Source organism: Heptranchias perlo, chromosome 3 (genome assembly GCF_035084215.1).
Source record: "Heptranchias perlo isolate sHepPer1 chromosome 3, sHepPer1.hap1, whole genome shotgun sequence".
Taxonomy (NCBI): Eukaryota; Metazoa; Chordata; class Chondrichthyes; order Hexanchiformes; family Hexanchidae; genus Heptranchias; species Heptranchias perlo.
The window spans coordinates 11,710,661-11,725,067 of record NC_090327.1 but is presented as its reverse complement, the minus strand read 5'-3'; the positions used below and the strand labels follow the sequence as shown (position 1 = coordinate 11,725,067).

Genomic DNA, 14,407 nt, shown 5'->3' with positions numbered 1-14,407 from the left:
TTCAAGATGTTCTCCCTCAGCTGCCATACTGATTTCAGATATGTTTCTGAATCTATGGATTGAGAGAGTTTCATTTGCACTTAAAAAAAAAACCCATCAAGGTCATAATATTCAACAATATATCCTGGTAATCACCATCAGTGGAATAGACACAAGAGTACAATGCTATACAGTCAGGTGACAGTGGCCCTGGGAGTTGTCCCAGTAGGCTACACACCCCATGAAGTTTCATGGCATCAGGTGAAACAAGGCCAAGGAAGCCTCCTGCTGATCACCACCTTCTGCCTCCCTTCAATGGATGAATCAGTGCTCCTGCACGCTGAACATCTCCAGGAGGAAGCACTGATGGGAACAAGGGCACAAAATGTGCTCCGTGTGGGGGGGTTTCAATATCCACCCCAAAAGTAGCTCAGTCGTACCACCAGTGGCCTCGCTGGCCAAGTTTTGAAGGACATAATTATTGGACTGGGCCTGCATAAAGTGGTGAGGGAATCAACATGGACCGAGTAACTTACTTGATTTCGTCCTCACCAACTTACCTACCACAATAGCAAAGGTAAGAGTGATCACAGCACTGCCCTTGTGCAGACAAAATCTCATCTGAACAGCGAGGTTATCCTCCATTGTGTAGCGTGGCGCTACCGCCTTGCATGTGGGACAGACTAAGGACCGATTCAGTAATCCAAAGTTGGGTATCCATGAGATATTGTGGGTCATCGACAGCTGGAGAATTGTATAGCACCACAATCTGTAACCTCATGGCCCAAGCCTGGTGCAATCCAGAGTGTAGCTGGATGTGTCAGCAGCAATGCCAAATACACTTCAGAATGGAGGTACTGATCTAGTAAAGCTATTACACAGGGCTACCTGCACACTTAACACTTACAGCAACAGGTTAGAGATAGGGCTACGGTGTCCCACAACTAATGGATCCCACAACAAAGCTGTCTAGCCCTATCCCATCCAATTGGGAATGATGGTGGACAACCAGGCAACTAACAGGAGGAGGAGGCTCATAAACACCTCCATCCTCAGCCAAGGCGAAGCCTGGCAAACGAGTGTAAGAGACAAGGTCCCCTCCATCAGCAATGTCAGCCAACTTGGTTCACACTGTGTGATATTAGAAGCGGCTGAATCTAGTGGACACAGTAAAGGCCATGGGTCCCAACAACATCCCGACTGCAAGTGAAGGCTTGTGCTCCAGAAGTAATTGGCTCCAAAGTTGTCCCAGTGCAGCTATGGCACTAACGTCCACCCAACAATGTGGAAGGTTGCCCAAGTATGCCCTATCCACAAAAACAAGTTAAATCTAACCCAGCCAATTACCACCCTCTCAACTCCTCCAAATCATCAGCAAAGAGATGTATGGAATCATCAATAGTGCCATCAATAAGCATCTACTCACCAATAACCTGCTCAGACATGGATGTCAGATCTGAATGCCAGAAGGGAGGTGAGAGTTGCTGCCCTCCACATCAAGGGAGCATTTGACCGAGTACAGTACCACAGAGCAAAATGAAAAGGAAACCGTTACTGTGGCTGAAGTGATACCTGACACTAAGGTGGCTATGGGTGTTGGACGTCAATCATTGCAGCCTCAAGGCATCACTGCTGGAGCTCCTCAGGGCACCATCCTCGACCCAACTACCTTCAGCTGCTTCATCAATGACTTCTATTATCAGGAGTGGGGCTGTGCGCTGGTGATTTCACATGGTTGAGTTCTATTCACAACTTTTCCTATGATGAAGCAGCTCATGCCAGCAAATTGTGAGACATGGATAATTTCAAGGCTTGGGTTGACAAGTGGCAAATAACAATTGCGCCTCATAAGCATCAGGCAATAACTGCAGTCGGGATGTTGTTGGGACCCATAACCTTTACTGTGTCCACTAGATTCAGCCACTTCTACTATTACATGGTGTGAACCAAATTGGCTGGACACCAACATTAATGATGGTGGGGACCATGACTCTTGCTTCTAGTAGCTTCACTAGATCAGCACCTCCATTCTACGAAAAGCCTAACTACCTCCCCAACCATCAATGGCACCAGCATTACAGAGTCTCCCAGTCTAAACATCTTGTGGGTCACCACCAGCCATTTTAATACCACGGCGACAAGAACTGGCTACTCTGTGATGAGTGGCTCACCTTGTGACCCCCTCAAAGACTCTCCACCACCTACAAGGTTCAAGTCAGAAGTGTGATGGAATACTCACCACTTGCCTCGATGGGTGACACCATCCAAAACAGAACATTCACTAGATCATTCCCACCCCCACCCCATGCCACTGACACAATATACACCTTCTCCATCACTGGTGCACGGTGGCTTCATTGTATCTACAGGATGCACTCCAGGACGAACCCACCGAGCTTACCTCAGCAGTGTCTCTCTCCCCTGTGACTTCTACCATCAAGATGGGAAAGAGCAGCATTGTTGTGTGAAAACCATCACCTCCAAGTTCACCACTAAGTCACACACTTGGACATGTTTCGTCTTTCCTTCTGGTTCATTTTCCTGAAAGTCTCTACCTAACATCATCATGGGAGAACCATCACCACAAGAACTGCAGCAGATAAAGAATAAGGTCCACCGCCACCTTTTCAGAACAACTAGGGATGAGCAATAAGTTTCGCCTTTCCAGGACGGCCCACATCCTCAAGGACAAATAAAAACAACACTTTGCATTTCATTTGTTGCAATTGGCACAAGCTATGTTAGATGTATTTATTTCTGAGAATAATATTTTGGGATACAGTATATGAGTAATTTGAGACTTGACCTATGGTAAGTGTAGCACGCTTGGAAGGAACAGGTGATTTTTGGACCTATCATATTGGAGTAAAATCTTGATATTACTCTGTGCTATGGCAGCTGTTTTTAACCAGCAAAATGAAAGAGCCAAACGAGAATGTAGTGTATTAACCTGCTGCACACTGCACGAGATTATGGCTACATACAGTGACACCACTATTCCTGGCCAGAATGGAGATGATTGGCTAATTCCCCCGTCAATCACGCCTGGTGACCGCGCTGCTGTAAGTGACTGGGATTGATTTTACGCACATCATTTTGTATTATGTAACTATCCTCCACTCACTGCATTTTGCTGGAGAAATAATCAATTCATATTATATAACTGTTCTCCACTCACTGTACTTTGCTGGAGAAATAATCAATTCGTATTATATAACTGTTCTCCACTCACTGTACTTTGCTGGAGAAATAATGAATTTTGTATTATGTAACTATCCTCCACTCACTGCATTTTGCTGGAGAAATCACCCTGCTTTTATCAGATAGTTTATATATTTATATATTAAGATATTTTATGACTCGCAACAAAAATATATCCCTGTGAGGAGGAAAGACTTCACAAAAGGGTGAATCAACAATGGCTAACTGAGGAAGTCAAGAATGGTATCAGGTTAAAAGAAAAAGCATACAACATGGCAAAGATTACTGGTAAGCCCCAAGATTGGGAAAACTTTAAAAACCAGCAAAGGATGATTAAAAGAATAATAAAGAGGGAGAAAGTAAACTATGAGAGTAAACTAGCAAGAAATATAAAAACTGACAGTAAAAGCTTCTACAAGTATATAAAAAGGAAGAGGGTACCTAAAGTAAACATTGGTCCCTTAGAGGATGAGACTGGGGAAATAATAATGGAAAACAAGGAAATGGCAGAGGAATTGAACAGATATTTTGTATCTGTCTTCACAGTAGAAGACACTAATAACATACCAATAATAGTAGAAAATTAAGGGGCAAAGGGGAGGGAGGAAGTAAAAACAATCACTATCACTAGAGAAAAAGTACTAGGTAAACTAATGGGTCTAAAGGCTGACAAGTCCCCTGGACCTGATGGCTTGCATCCGAGGGTCTTAAAGGAAGTGGCTACAGAGATAGTGGATGCATTGGTTGTAATCTTCCAGAATTCACTAGATTCTGGAAAGGTCCCAGTGGATTGGAAAACCACAAACCTAACGCCCCTATTCAAGAAAGGAGGGAGACAGAAAGCAGGTAACTATAGACCAGTTAATCTAACATCTGTCATTGGGAAAATGCTAGAATCCATTATTAAGGAAGTAGTAGCAGGACATTTGGAGACTCATAATACAATCAAGGAGAGTCAACATGTTTTTATGAAGGGGAAATAGTGTCTGATAAATTTATTAAGAGTTCTTTGAGGAAGTAACGGGCAGGGTGGATAAAGGGGAACCAATGGATGCAGTACATTTGGATTTCCAAAAGGCATTTGATGAGGTGCCACATAAAAGATTACTGTACAAGATAAGAGCTTATGGTGGTGGGGGTAATATACTGGCATGGATAAAGGACTGGCTAACTAACAGAAAACAAAGAGTCGGGATAAAAGGGTCATTTTCAAAATGGCAATCTGTAACTAGTGGAGCGCTGCAGGGATCAGTGCTGGGGCCTCAACTATTTACAATATATTTCAGTGACTCGGATGAAGGACCAAATGTCTTGTAGTCAAATATGCTGATGATACAAAGATAGGTGAAAAAGCATACTGACAAGTTAAATGGATGGGCAAAAATTTGGCAGATGGAATATAACGTGGGAAAATGTGAAGTCATCCTCTTTGGGAGGAAAAATAAAAAAGCAAAATATTATTTGAATGGAGAAATACTACAAAATGCTGCGGTACAGAGGGGTCTGGGTGTCCTTGTACATGAAACACAAAATGTCAACATACAGGTGCAGCAGGTAATCCAGAAGGCAAACGGAATATTGGCCTTTATTTCTAGGGGGATGGAGTATAAAAGCAGGGAAGTCATGCTACAACTGTACAGGGTGCAGGTGAGACCACACTTGGAGTACTGTGTACTTGCATTGGAGGCAGTTCAGAGAAGGTTCACTAGGTTGATTCCGGGTATGGAAGGGTTGTCTTATGAGGAAAGATTGAACAGGTTGGGTCTATAATCATTGGAGCTTAGAAGAGTCATAGAGTCATAGAGTTATACAGCACGGATAGAGGCCCTTCGGCCCATCGTGTCCGCGCCGGCCATCAGCCCTGTCTAATCTAATCCCATATTCCAGCATTTGGTCCGTAGCCTTGTATGCTATGGCATTTCAAGTGCTCATCCAAATGCTTCTTGAATGTTGCGAGGGTTCCTGCCTCCACAACCCTTTCAGGCAGTGAGTTCCAGACTCCAACCACCCTCTGGGTGAAAAAGTTCTTTCTCAAATCCCCTCTAAACCTCCCGCCTTTTACCTTGAATCTATGCCCCCTTGTTATAGAACCCTCAACGAAGGGAAAAAGCTCCTTAGTATCCATCCTACTGTGCCCCTCATAATTTTGTACACCTCAATCATGTCCCCCCTCAGCCTCCTCTGCTCCAAGGAAAACAAACCCAATTTTCCCAGTCTCTCTTCATAGCTGAAGCGCTCCAGCCCTGGTAACATCCTGGTGAATCTCCTCTGCACCCTCTCCAAAGCGATCACATCCTTCCTGTAGTGTGGCGACCAGAATGAGAGGAGATCTTATTGAAACATATAAGATTCTGAGGGGACTCGATAGGGTAGATTCTGAGAGGATGTTACCCCTCATGGGGGAATCTAAAACCATGGGGCATAGTCTCAGAATAAGGGGTCGCCTGTTTAAGACAGAAATGAGGAGGAATTTCTTCTCCCAGAAGGTCGTGAATCTTTGGAATTCTTTACCCCAAAAAGCTGTGGAGGCTGAGTCATTGAATACATTCAAGGCTGAGTTAGACAAATTTTTAATCAGCAAGGGAGTCAAAGGATATGGGGAAAAGGTGGGAAAGTGGAGTTGAGGTAAAAATCAGATCAGCCATGATCTCATTAAATGGCGGAGCTGGCTCGAAGGGCCAAATGGCCTACTCCTGCTCCTATCCCTTATGGGAGATGTTGCTGCAATTTCGGTCATGAGTTCTGTTCGCTGTAGTTCATAGAGACTCTTATTAAATAAACTCGAAAGACTCTTTGCTGTAGTGCGCTGTTTAAATAGACTGTTTGCTGAGTAAATAAACTTTGGTTGCTGTAAAATAGACTATTTGCTGCGAGTCCTGCCGTAAGTCCCGCCCTGCCTCCAACTCATTGGCTGACATAGTGATGTCAATAGACACTCTGAGCGATTACTCACCCAATATCATCAGAACACAGACTAGGATGGCTATGAGAGCTCCAGTGCTAAGGCCTGCAGGCAGAAAGAAGGCATCAGCATTGCATAATTGGCCAATGCCATTGTTATTGCAGTTGCACACTCGGATAGTGAGGGTGTTGGTGCTGCTCATGGATGGAGTCCCATTGTCCACTATCAGGATGGGCAGGAGGTAAACGGCCTGTTCCCGTCGACTAAAACCAGCTCTCCGAGTCAGAATCACAGCTGTGTTATCTATCAAATAAAAACAACAGCCAAGAGCTTAGTTGAAAAGTACAGAGGCAAAGGTGGAACTGAGTCATAAGGATCCAGCAAGGTGCTAGATTCAATCTCTGATGTGTACTGAGTCTGCTAAGCATAGCCAAGTTGTTGATAGGGATGTTACAATTGCCCCTTAGTGTCCCTGGGCTAGGGAGGAAGGTGGGGGGGGGGGGGGGGGTGGTAAGCAGCCAGTGTTCCCTCTGGTGACTGGTACCAAATGACTCGTGCTACAAAGTGAATGACGAATTAGGCCAAGATCAATCAAAGATTCAGTCAGCACTCATAATCTAGTCTCACACACGAAGACTGATCACTTGAACGAGGTACTCTGTCCCCATGGAACTATCACGAGCTGCATTTGATCTAATAGAGGTATGCTGATACTTTGACCTTGTGCAAGAAACAGATCTGAAGCCACTGCCGAGCTCAGTTACATACGTAAACAGCTTCAGCAGGAACTTTAGCTCTGTGATAATAACAGAAAATGCTGGAAAACACTCAGCAGGTCAGGCAGCATGTGCGGAGAGAGAGACAGAGTCAACGTTTCGGGCGGGAGGCCTTTCATCAGAACCTTTCCTTCATCAGTAGTGCGATGCCGGGTTTGTTAGGGCAGGATATGCAGAATTTCTGGGACTAAGACAAACATACACGCCCAGCATTTCCGAGGTGATTCTCCAATCTCTCGCCATAAAAGTCAGTGTAAAAGCTGTTTCTGGGGGGTTTCTGCCAAAATTTAGAGAGAGAGATTAGTGAAGCACGTGGAAATTATGCTCCATGATGTAAATTCCTTGATGGTTCCAGTAGGTAATTCAATTACTTTCAATGCATCAATTGATATTTGGAAGGGAGAGTAGACGAGAGAGAGAGAGAGAGAGGCGAGGAAGAGCTATTCTGGCTAAATAAATCAAAATTAAATGTGGTCTCTGTGGGGCTGACCCATGAGGAAGGACACTGAGGGAAAGGTAAAAAAGGATTTTAATTACATTTTTGATTATTCCTGATGTATCATGCACATAAGAGGACTAATTAATGTGGCTATCGTTTCCTCCAGGGAAGTAATTTCATTTACATCAGTAGATAGATTTTATATTTTATACATTCCAATCAATTGGCAGATATATAGTCATCTTCTGATAGGGTCTTTTATGAATCTCAATGGGCTTAATTTTGAAATGGTGGCAGGTTGGCAGCAGTGGGGAGGTCAAGGTGCGCGTGGCAAACCCGAATATAAAAAACTTACCTTTTCCCACGCGATCGCGAGGTAATTGATGATGATTAGTGTTGTTTCCGGGTTTCGCGCCCGGCAGCCAGCATGATTGACAGGCTGGTTGCCGACAGGAGCTGCAATGCCAGTGGGGGGGGCAGGGTGAAAGAAAAAGAGAGAGACCTCATCAGGCGGTAGAACGGGGGGGGGCAAAGATTGGGGGGGGGAACAAAGATTGGGGGGGACATCGGACATCGTCAGGGGGGAGACATCGGGGGCTAAAACATCAGGGGCTGAGACATCAGAGAGGAGACATCGGACATTGTAACAGGGGTGGTGCAGGTGACATCATTTGAAAGGCAGGTTTATTTTGTCTTTTAACTTGTGAAATGTTTCTTTATTTAATTTCTTTACTTTATTTTTGCCTGATCTGGCTATGGTTTCACCAGGTGTGACTCAGAAGCCGTGGGAAAGCCGCCCAGGTAAGTGCAGAATTGGTCAGAAATAAAGTACGTAAAGTACCTCAATGTGGTACATTTGGTTCTTTAACTATCAACCCGCCGGCTTTAATTGCCGGCGGGACTTTCGGGTTCAGGAACGGCGCGTGCACACGGATGCGTCTTTGTGTGACGCGGAAGTCGGCATGTTAGAGCCGGGTTCCTCTCCCGCTCCTCACCTCCACGGTTTTCAGAGCCTCCCCACCACCAACGCACCTGCACGGACATTTTAAAATTGAGCCCAATGTGTCAAATTATCTATCTATCTACTTGTATTACAGAAACAGTTCCCTTAGCGCTGAATCGGAATTTCCCTGTGATCTAAGAAAGGAACAGAGTTAAGGGTTACATTGAGTTACATCAAAACTACAGCACAGGCCATTCTGCTCAACTGGTCTATGCCGGCGTTTAAGCTCCAAATGAGCCACCTCCCTCCCTACTTCATCTAATCCTATCAGCATTCCCTTCTATTCCTTTTTCCCTCATGTGCTTAGTTAGTTTCCCCTTGAATGTATCTATAATATTTGCCTCAACTACTCCTTGTGGTAGCGCATTCCACATTCTTACCACTCTCTGGGTAAAGATGTTTCTCCTGAATTCTCTATTTATTACTGGCTATTTTATATTTATGACCCCTTTATGAGTTTTGGGCTCCCCCATTAGTGGATACATTTTCTCTACATCGACCCTATCAAACCCTTTCATTATCTTAAAGACCTCAATCAGGTCACCCCTCAGCCTTCTCTTTTCTATGATGTGGAGATGCCGGCATATTACCCGTTATATTAAAAACAGATAACCCCACCAGCAAACAAATGTGATCTGTTTTTAATATAACGGGTCATTTGCTGTCTTTTCTATGTTTCTGCCTCTCTCTCTCTGTTTTTTTTTGGTGGTTTGTATATTCGGTGGCCTTTTAGGTAACACCTCTCTGTCTGCACACTGTGATTGCCGTGGCAACGGGCAGTTGGAAAGACTATCTGTAATCACCAGGTATTGTTCTGTGATTTATAAATGCGAAGGGTTCGAGGATTTCATTTCCACAACATTCACCTGAGGAAGGAGGAAGCCTCCGAAAGCTTGTGAATTTCAAATCATAGAATCATATAGAATCATAGAAGTTACAACATGGAAACAGGCCCTTCGGCCCAACATGTCCATGTCGCCCAGTTTATACCACTAAGCTAGTCCCAATTGCCTGCACTTGGCCCATATCCCTCTATACCTCTATACCCATCTTACTTGGTGTTGTAAAATTGTTTACAATTCTCTTTTCTAGCCTGTTCAGCCGTTCCTGATAAGGATATCCTCTCAGTTCTGGTATCATCCTTGTGTATATTTTTTGCAACCTCTCCAATGCATCAATATCCTTTCTATAAAATGGAGACCAGAACTATGCACAGTAGTCCAAGGGTGGTCTAACCAAGGTTCTATACAAGTTTAACATAATTTCTCTGCTTTTCAATTCTATCCCCCTAGAAATGAACCCCAGTGCTTGATTTCCCCTTTTCTATGGCATTAATAACCTACGTTGTTACTTTTAGTGATTTGTTTATCTGTAGCCCTAGATCTCATTTAGACTCTTATTATATAAGTCGTATGTGGCCTCCTTATTCTTCCCACAAAGAAACCACTGGTCTTTTCTGCTTCTGTGGCTGATTATGTTTTTACTGTGTTATGTATATAAATATGTCATTTATTGTGGACTCTGATACTTTGCTTGGTAAGTAAGGATAAGAGAGTTCGTGAGTAATTTAAAAAAAATACAAAAAGGAGCACATCTGGTGTATTTACATGAAACGTTGGAGGGCAAGATTTTTTTGCCTATTGACAATGATTGGGTGGATAATTTCATCATTAGAGGGTTCCAGGGTGTAGCACAAACTTATTTTGAATATATTTAGTTTCATTCTGAAAACAACTGTACAAGGAACGAAATTCATTTGTAGGCCTTTCAATGACTAGGCAGTGGAATTCACTCACTCACCCTATATCTACTTATCCAGAGAGCAGGTGAGAGAGAGAAAGAAAGAAGGAGAGGAAATGAAAAAGGACAGAAAGAAAGAAAGAGAGAAAGGAGAGGAAGGAAGACAAAAAGAAAAAAAGGCATAAAGAAAGAAAGAAATAAGAGTACTCATAAATTAACTTCAACTGATCAATTGAGAGTGAGCACTGGAATTCTTCAGAGGAGTTTTACATCACATGTGTACAGCAAATTAAAATTTGTCCTAACTGACATTTGGATGGATCGGCCACATTTAAAGAAGAAAACTCAAAAGGCCGTTATAGCAAAAAGAGAGACAGGAATTTCTCTGGAACCGCCAGCACTCTGGTGATTTATAATATTCTAGGGGCCGGAAATAGTTCATTCTTTTTGACAGGTGAACAGACAACAGATGTAACTGGAAATCCAATTGCTTCTTCTGCTGTAATGATCACCTTTTGCTGCTGTGGTTGTTTCACTCTTCACAATTATTGTCTATCGCACACCAGAATGCGTGTCGATAATGTGAAAAATCCAGTTAGCATTTTGCAGTTCAATCTCGCACACAGCAGGGATCATCACAGAACGCCTGACACGTAAGCAAACTCATTCGTTACAGCACACCCTCAGTGTCCTACCTTGATTATCTCTAACAGTAAAATTGGGATTACTGGCAGCATCTGAGGCCAGAGTAAAGTAAAAGCGATGTCCCTCCGATGGCTCATCCTTGTCCACTGCGCTGATGGTTTGAACGAGCTGAGGTGGGAAAGATTTGAAATCAGTCAATTAACTCAGAGATCTCACCTTGTCCTTTATTGCACACTAGTTGATTGGCAGGCTGGTGTCTGGAGCACGGTTATGGGGCTCGAATTTAGCAGGCCTGCGGGTTCCCAGCGGGTGGTCCTCCGGGAGCGTCGAAAACGCGGACGGGTAATTGTTCGCGTCCCCCACGCGATCGCGGGATAATTGGACCCATTAAGGCCTGCTTCCGGGTTCTGCGCTCCCCAGCTGCGTGCCGGCCGGCTGCGCATGCGCAGTACCGTCGACGCGATGTAGGAGCTCCAGTTAAAGGGGCAGTCTCCCAAAGCCCCTCCTGCTGCAAGCAAGAGGTCTGGGAGAATGGCTCAACCAAGGGGAAAGGCTGCGCCCCGTTTTTCAGATCTGGCACTGCAGCTGATGCTGGAGGGCGTGAGGAGGAGGAGGGAAACACTCTTCCCTGAGGATGGGCGCAAGTTCCCTGCCGCCGCAACCAGGAAGGCATGGGCAGAGGTGGCGGCGGAGGTGAGCAGCAGGGGCAACACCCCAAGGACTTGGGAGCAGTGCCGCAAGCGCTTCAATGACCTGACTAGGTCTGGCAAGGTGAGTACACCAACGCACCCTCCCACATCCCGTCCCCACCATCACGCCAAGCAGATCACAACCCCCTCCTGCACAGCCACCACTGCGCTCCATCAGCAATCCTCACAGCCACTCATTCACCATCCTCGCCGTGCACGCAAGTACCCACCGTCCCTGACCCCACCCGAACACTACCACACACCCCAATCCCCATGCAATGGGATGGGCACGTGGCCCACACTTCCTCCCATCCGTTCCGCGCCACGCTCAACCCAACCACACCGATGCTCGATGCGTCTCACGATGCAAGACGCACCCACTCACACATCTGTGTTTTGCCTTCACAGGAGAAGAGGAGCAAGAACAACCGCGAAAGGGCACGCACCGGAGGTGGGCCGCCGCAAGTGGTGGAGCTCACCGACGCAGAGGTGGAGGCGCTCGACCTCGCCCGCACGCGACATTGCCTGTCGGTGGCCGATGGCGAGTGTGTCGCTGCCGAAATGGGCGGTAAGGGAAAGCTGACACTCAACACCCATGATCGCGAGTGACCGTATCATCACCTGCCATCAGGCGCACTGTCAAGTTGGTCCACATGCCTCAAAGTGCCCTCTGTTCTCTTGCAGGTGCGTCTTTGGATCAAGCGAGCATGGAGGGCGATTCCTCAGAGGACATGGCGGTCTCTGAGGGTGCATCGTCACATCAGAGCCAACCATCCACCAGCGCAGAGACACGCACCTCGGTGGGTCCCCCTCGCCAACTAGTTGGGGTAGCACTTGGTGAGTCACTGCGCACGAGTGAGCATGAGCAGACCCTGGTGGCAGGGGCAGCCGCGGAGGGTCCGCGACGGAGGGAGCACTCATCTCCAGGCTCTGCTCAGCCGGACCCAGATGCTGAACCCAGGGGGCCACCAGAGAAAAGGAGAGTCGTCGAGGGCCACCAGCTAATTGCTGAGGTGCTGGCAGAGGTGCCGCGCGCATTGTCCACAATAGCGCAGGCGATGGAGGAGTCCACCTCCTGCATGTGGGCATTGGTGGCGCAGGCACAGGAGGGTACCGGCGACACAGTGTCGCGGGTAGGTGCGGGACTGTCTGCGGTGGAGGACAGGCTGGCCTCCCTCGAGCGTCACGCACAGCTCCACTTCGAGTCCTTGCAGGCCCTCACAACGTCTGTACGGATTCAGGGTGAGCAACATTCCGACGCCACCAACAGGCTGAGGGATACACTAGGGGTGGCCTTGCAAGGCCTCACACATGCCATCCAAACTGCCGTCCAGCAGGGTGGAAGGGGTGATGTGGGCCGAGGCCAAGAGAGGGATGATGGTGACCGGGGACATGGAAGCGGGGACGCCTCTCAAGGCGTCCCCACGTCCCACCCGTCGCCCACCTCTCAACCAGCACCCGCAATGGTGCCTCCTCTCCAGGTGGCCGAGTCTGCCCCTGCCCCGGTGCAGGAGGAGCAGTCTGTGGAGGTGCCCTCACGGGCACCGAAACCCAGGGGCCGTCCGCCAAAAGCATCTACCCGGTCAAGGCAAGAAGACGAGCAACCTGCCACTACCTCTGCTGGAGCCACAGGGGTAGCACCACGTAGGGGTTCCCGGAGAAGAATTCCAAAGGCCTTATAATCACAAAGGGAATACACCAGGGTGTTTATTATTTTGTACTTTGTTTCTTAAATGATGTCACATTCCACATATTAAATAGTCTATTCTCACCACTCCTGCCACCTCTCGTCCATTCTTCCGCGGCTTGTGCAGTAGTTGCGTTCCGTGGAGGCCATCATGACGGCGAACACCTGCTGCCACCCATTGGGCACACTGCTGTGGGTGCAGGATTACTGGCAGCACTCTTCAGTGGAGGGGGCTGGTATGGCCGCTCGCATGTGCAGGTGAGGAGATGCGAGCGCCTCGCAGTGTCTGACTCTAGGAGAACCGTTGACGTATGAGTGCGTCCCTGGCCCGGCGACCATCCCGGTGAGTCGCGGCTCGGCGCATGGGTCGTCCAACATCCTCGGGCGCGTCCCCCTCCTCCTCCTCCGCCTCCTCCTCCTCCTCCTCCTCCTCCTCCTCCTCCTCGCCCTCGCCTTCCTCAATGTGGGTGGCGGGTGTGGATGGGGCCTCCTCCAGCGGCACCCCTCTCTGTTGGGCCATGTTGTGCAGGGCACAGCAGACAACTATGATTCGTCCCACTCTGAATGGTGTGTATTGGAGCGCTCCCCCAGAACGATCAAGGCACCTGAAGCGCATCTTGAGAAGCCCTATGGTCTGCTCAATTGTAGACCTGGTAGCAGTGTGGCTGTCATTGTACCGACGCTCCGGCTCGGTGATGGGGTTCCTCAGAGGTGTCATGAGCCACGTGTGGAGGGGATACCCCTTGTCGCCGAGGAGCCAGCCGTTGCCGGCGTTGGGTGCCTGCAGGATGGGCGGGACGGCGGACTCCCTGAGGACGAAGGCATCGTGGCAGCTGCCGGGGTATCTGGCGCACACGTGTAGGAATCTCTGGCGGTGGTCACAGATGAGCTGGGCGTTCATGGAGTGATACCCCTTCCTGTTGATGAACAGCCCTGGCTCATGCGGAGGTGCCCGTATTGCGATGTGGGTGCAGTCGATTACACCCTGCACCCGTGGGAAGCCAGCCATGGCATGGAATCCAACCGCCCTCTCCATCTGGCTGCGCTCGTCCATGGCGAAGTTGATGTAGTGGGAGGCCCTGCGGAACAACCCATCGGTGACCTGCCTTATGCACTTGTGTGCAGAGGACTGACAGACCCCGGTGATGTCCCCGGTGGCACCCTGGAAGGAACCAGATGCGAAGAAGTTGAGGGCAGTGGTGACTTTGACGGCGACAGGTAAGAAGATGCTGCTTGGTCCATCAGGGAGCAGCTCGTCGTTAAGGAGGCTGCAGATGTCGGCGACTACCTGGCGATTGACTCTGAGCCTCCGTATGCACTGCTCCTCGGAGAGGTCCATGAAGCTG

At 47.8% G+C, this 14,407-nt stretch overlaps 1 protein-coding gene across 2 annotated transcripts in view; it reads right to left on the bottom strand.

Annotated features, from left to right (window-relative positions):
- Window positions 1-14,407, bottom strand: part of LOC137310176 (cadherin-7-like) — a 79,706-nt gene that overhangs the window by 4,990 nt on the left and 60,309 nt on the right. For both annotated transcript variants that reach the window (XM_067978134.1, XM_067978135.1), the window contains 2 exons: window positions 10,736-10,853; window positions 6,134-6,385 (listed from right to left, as the gene is read on the bottom strand). In XM_067978134.1, coding sequence (XP_067834235.1) covers window positions 6,134-6,385; window positions 10,736-10,853 — 370 coding nt within the window. The remainder of the gene's footprint in view (window positions 1-6,133; window positions 6,386-10,735; window positions 10,854-14,407) is intronic.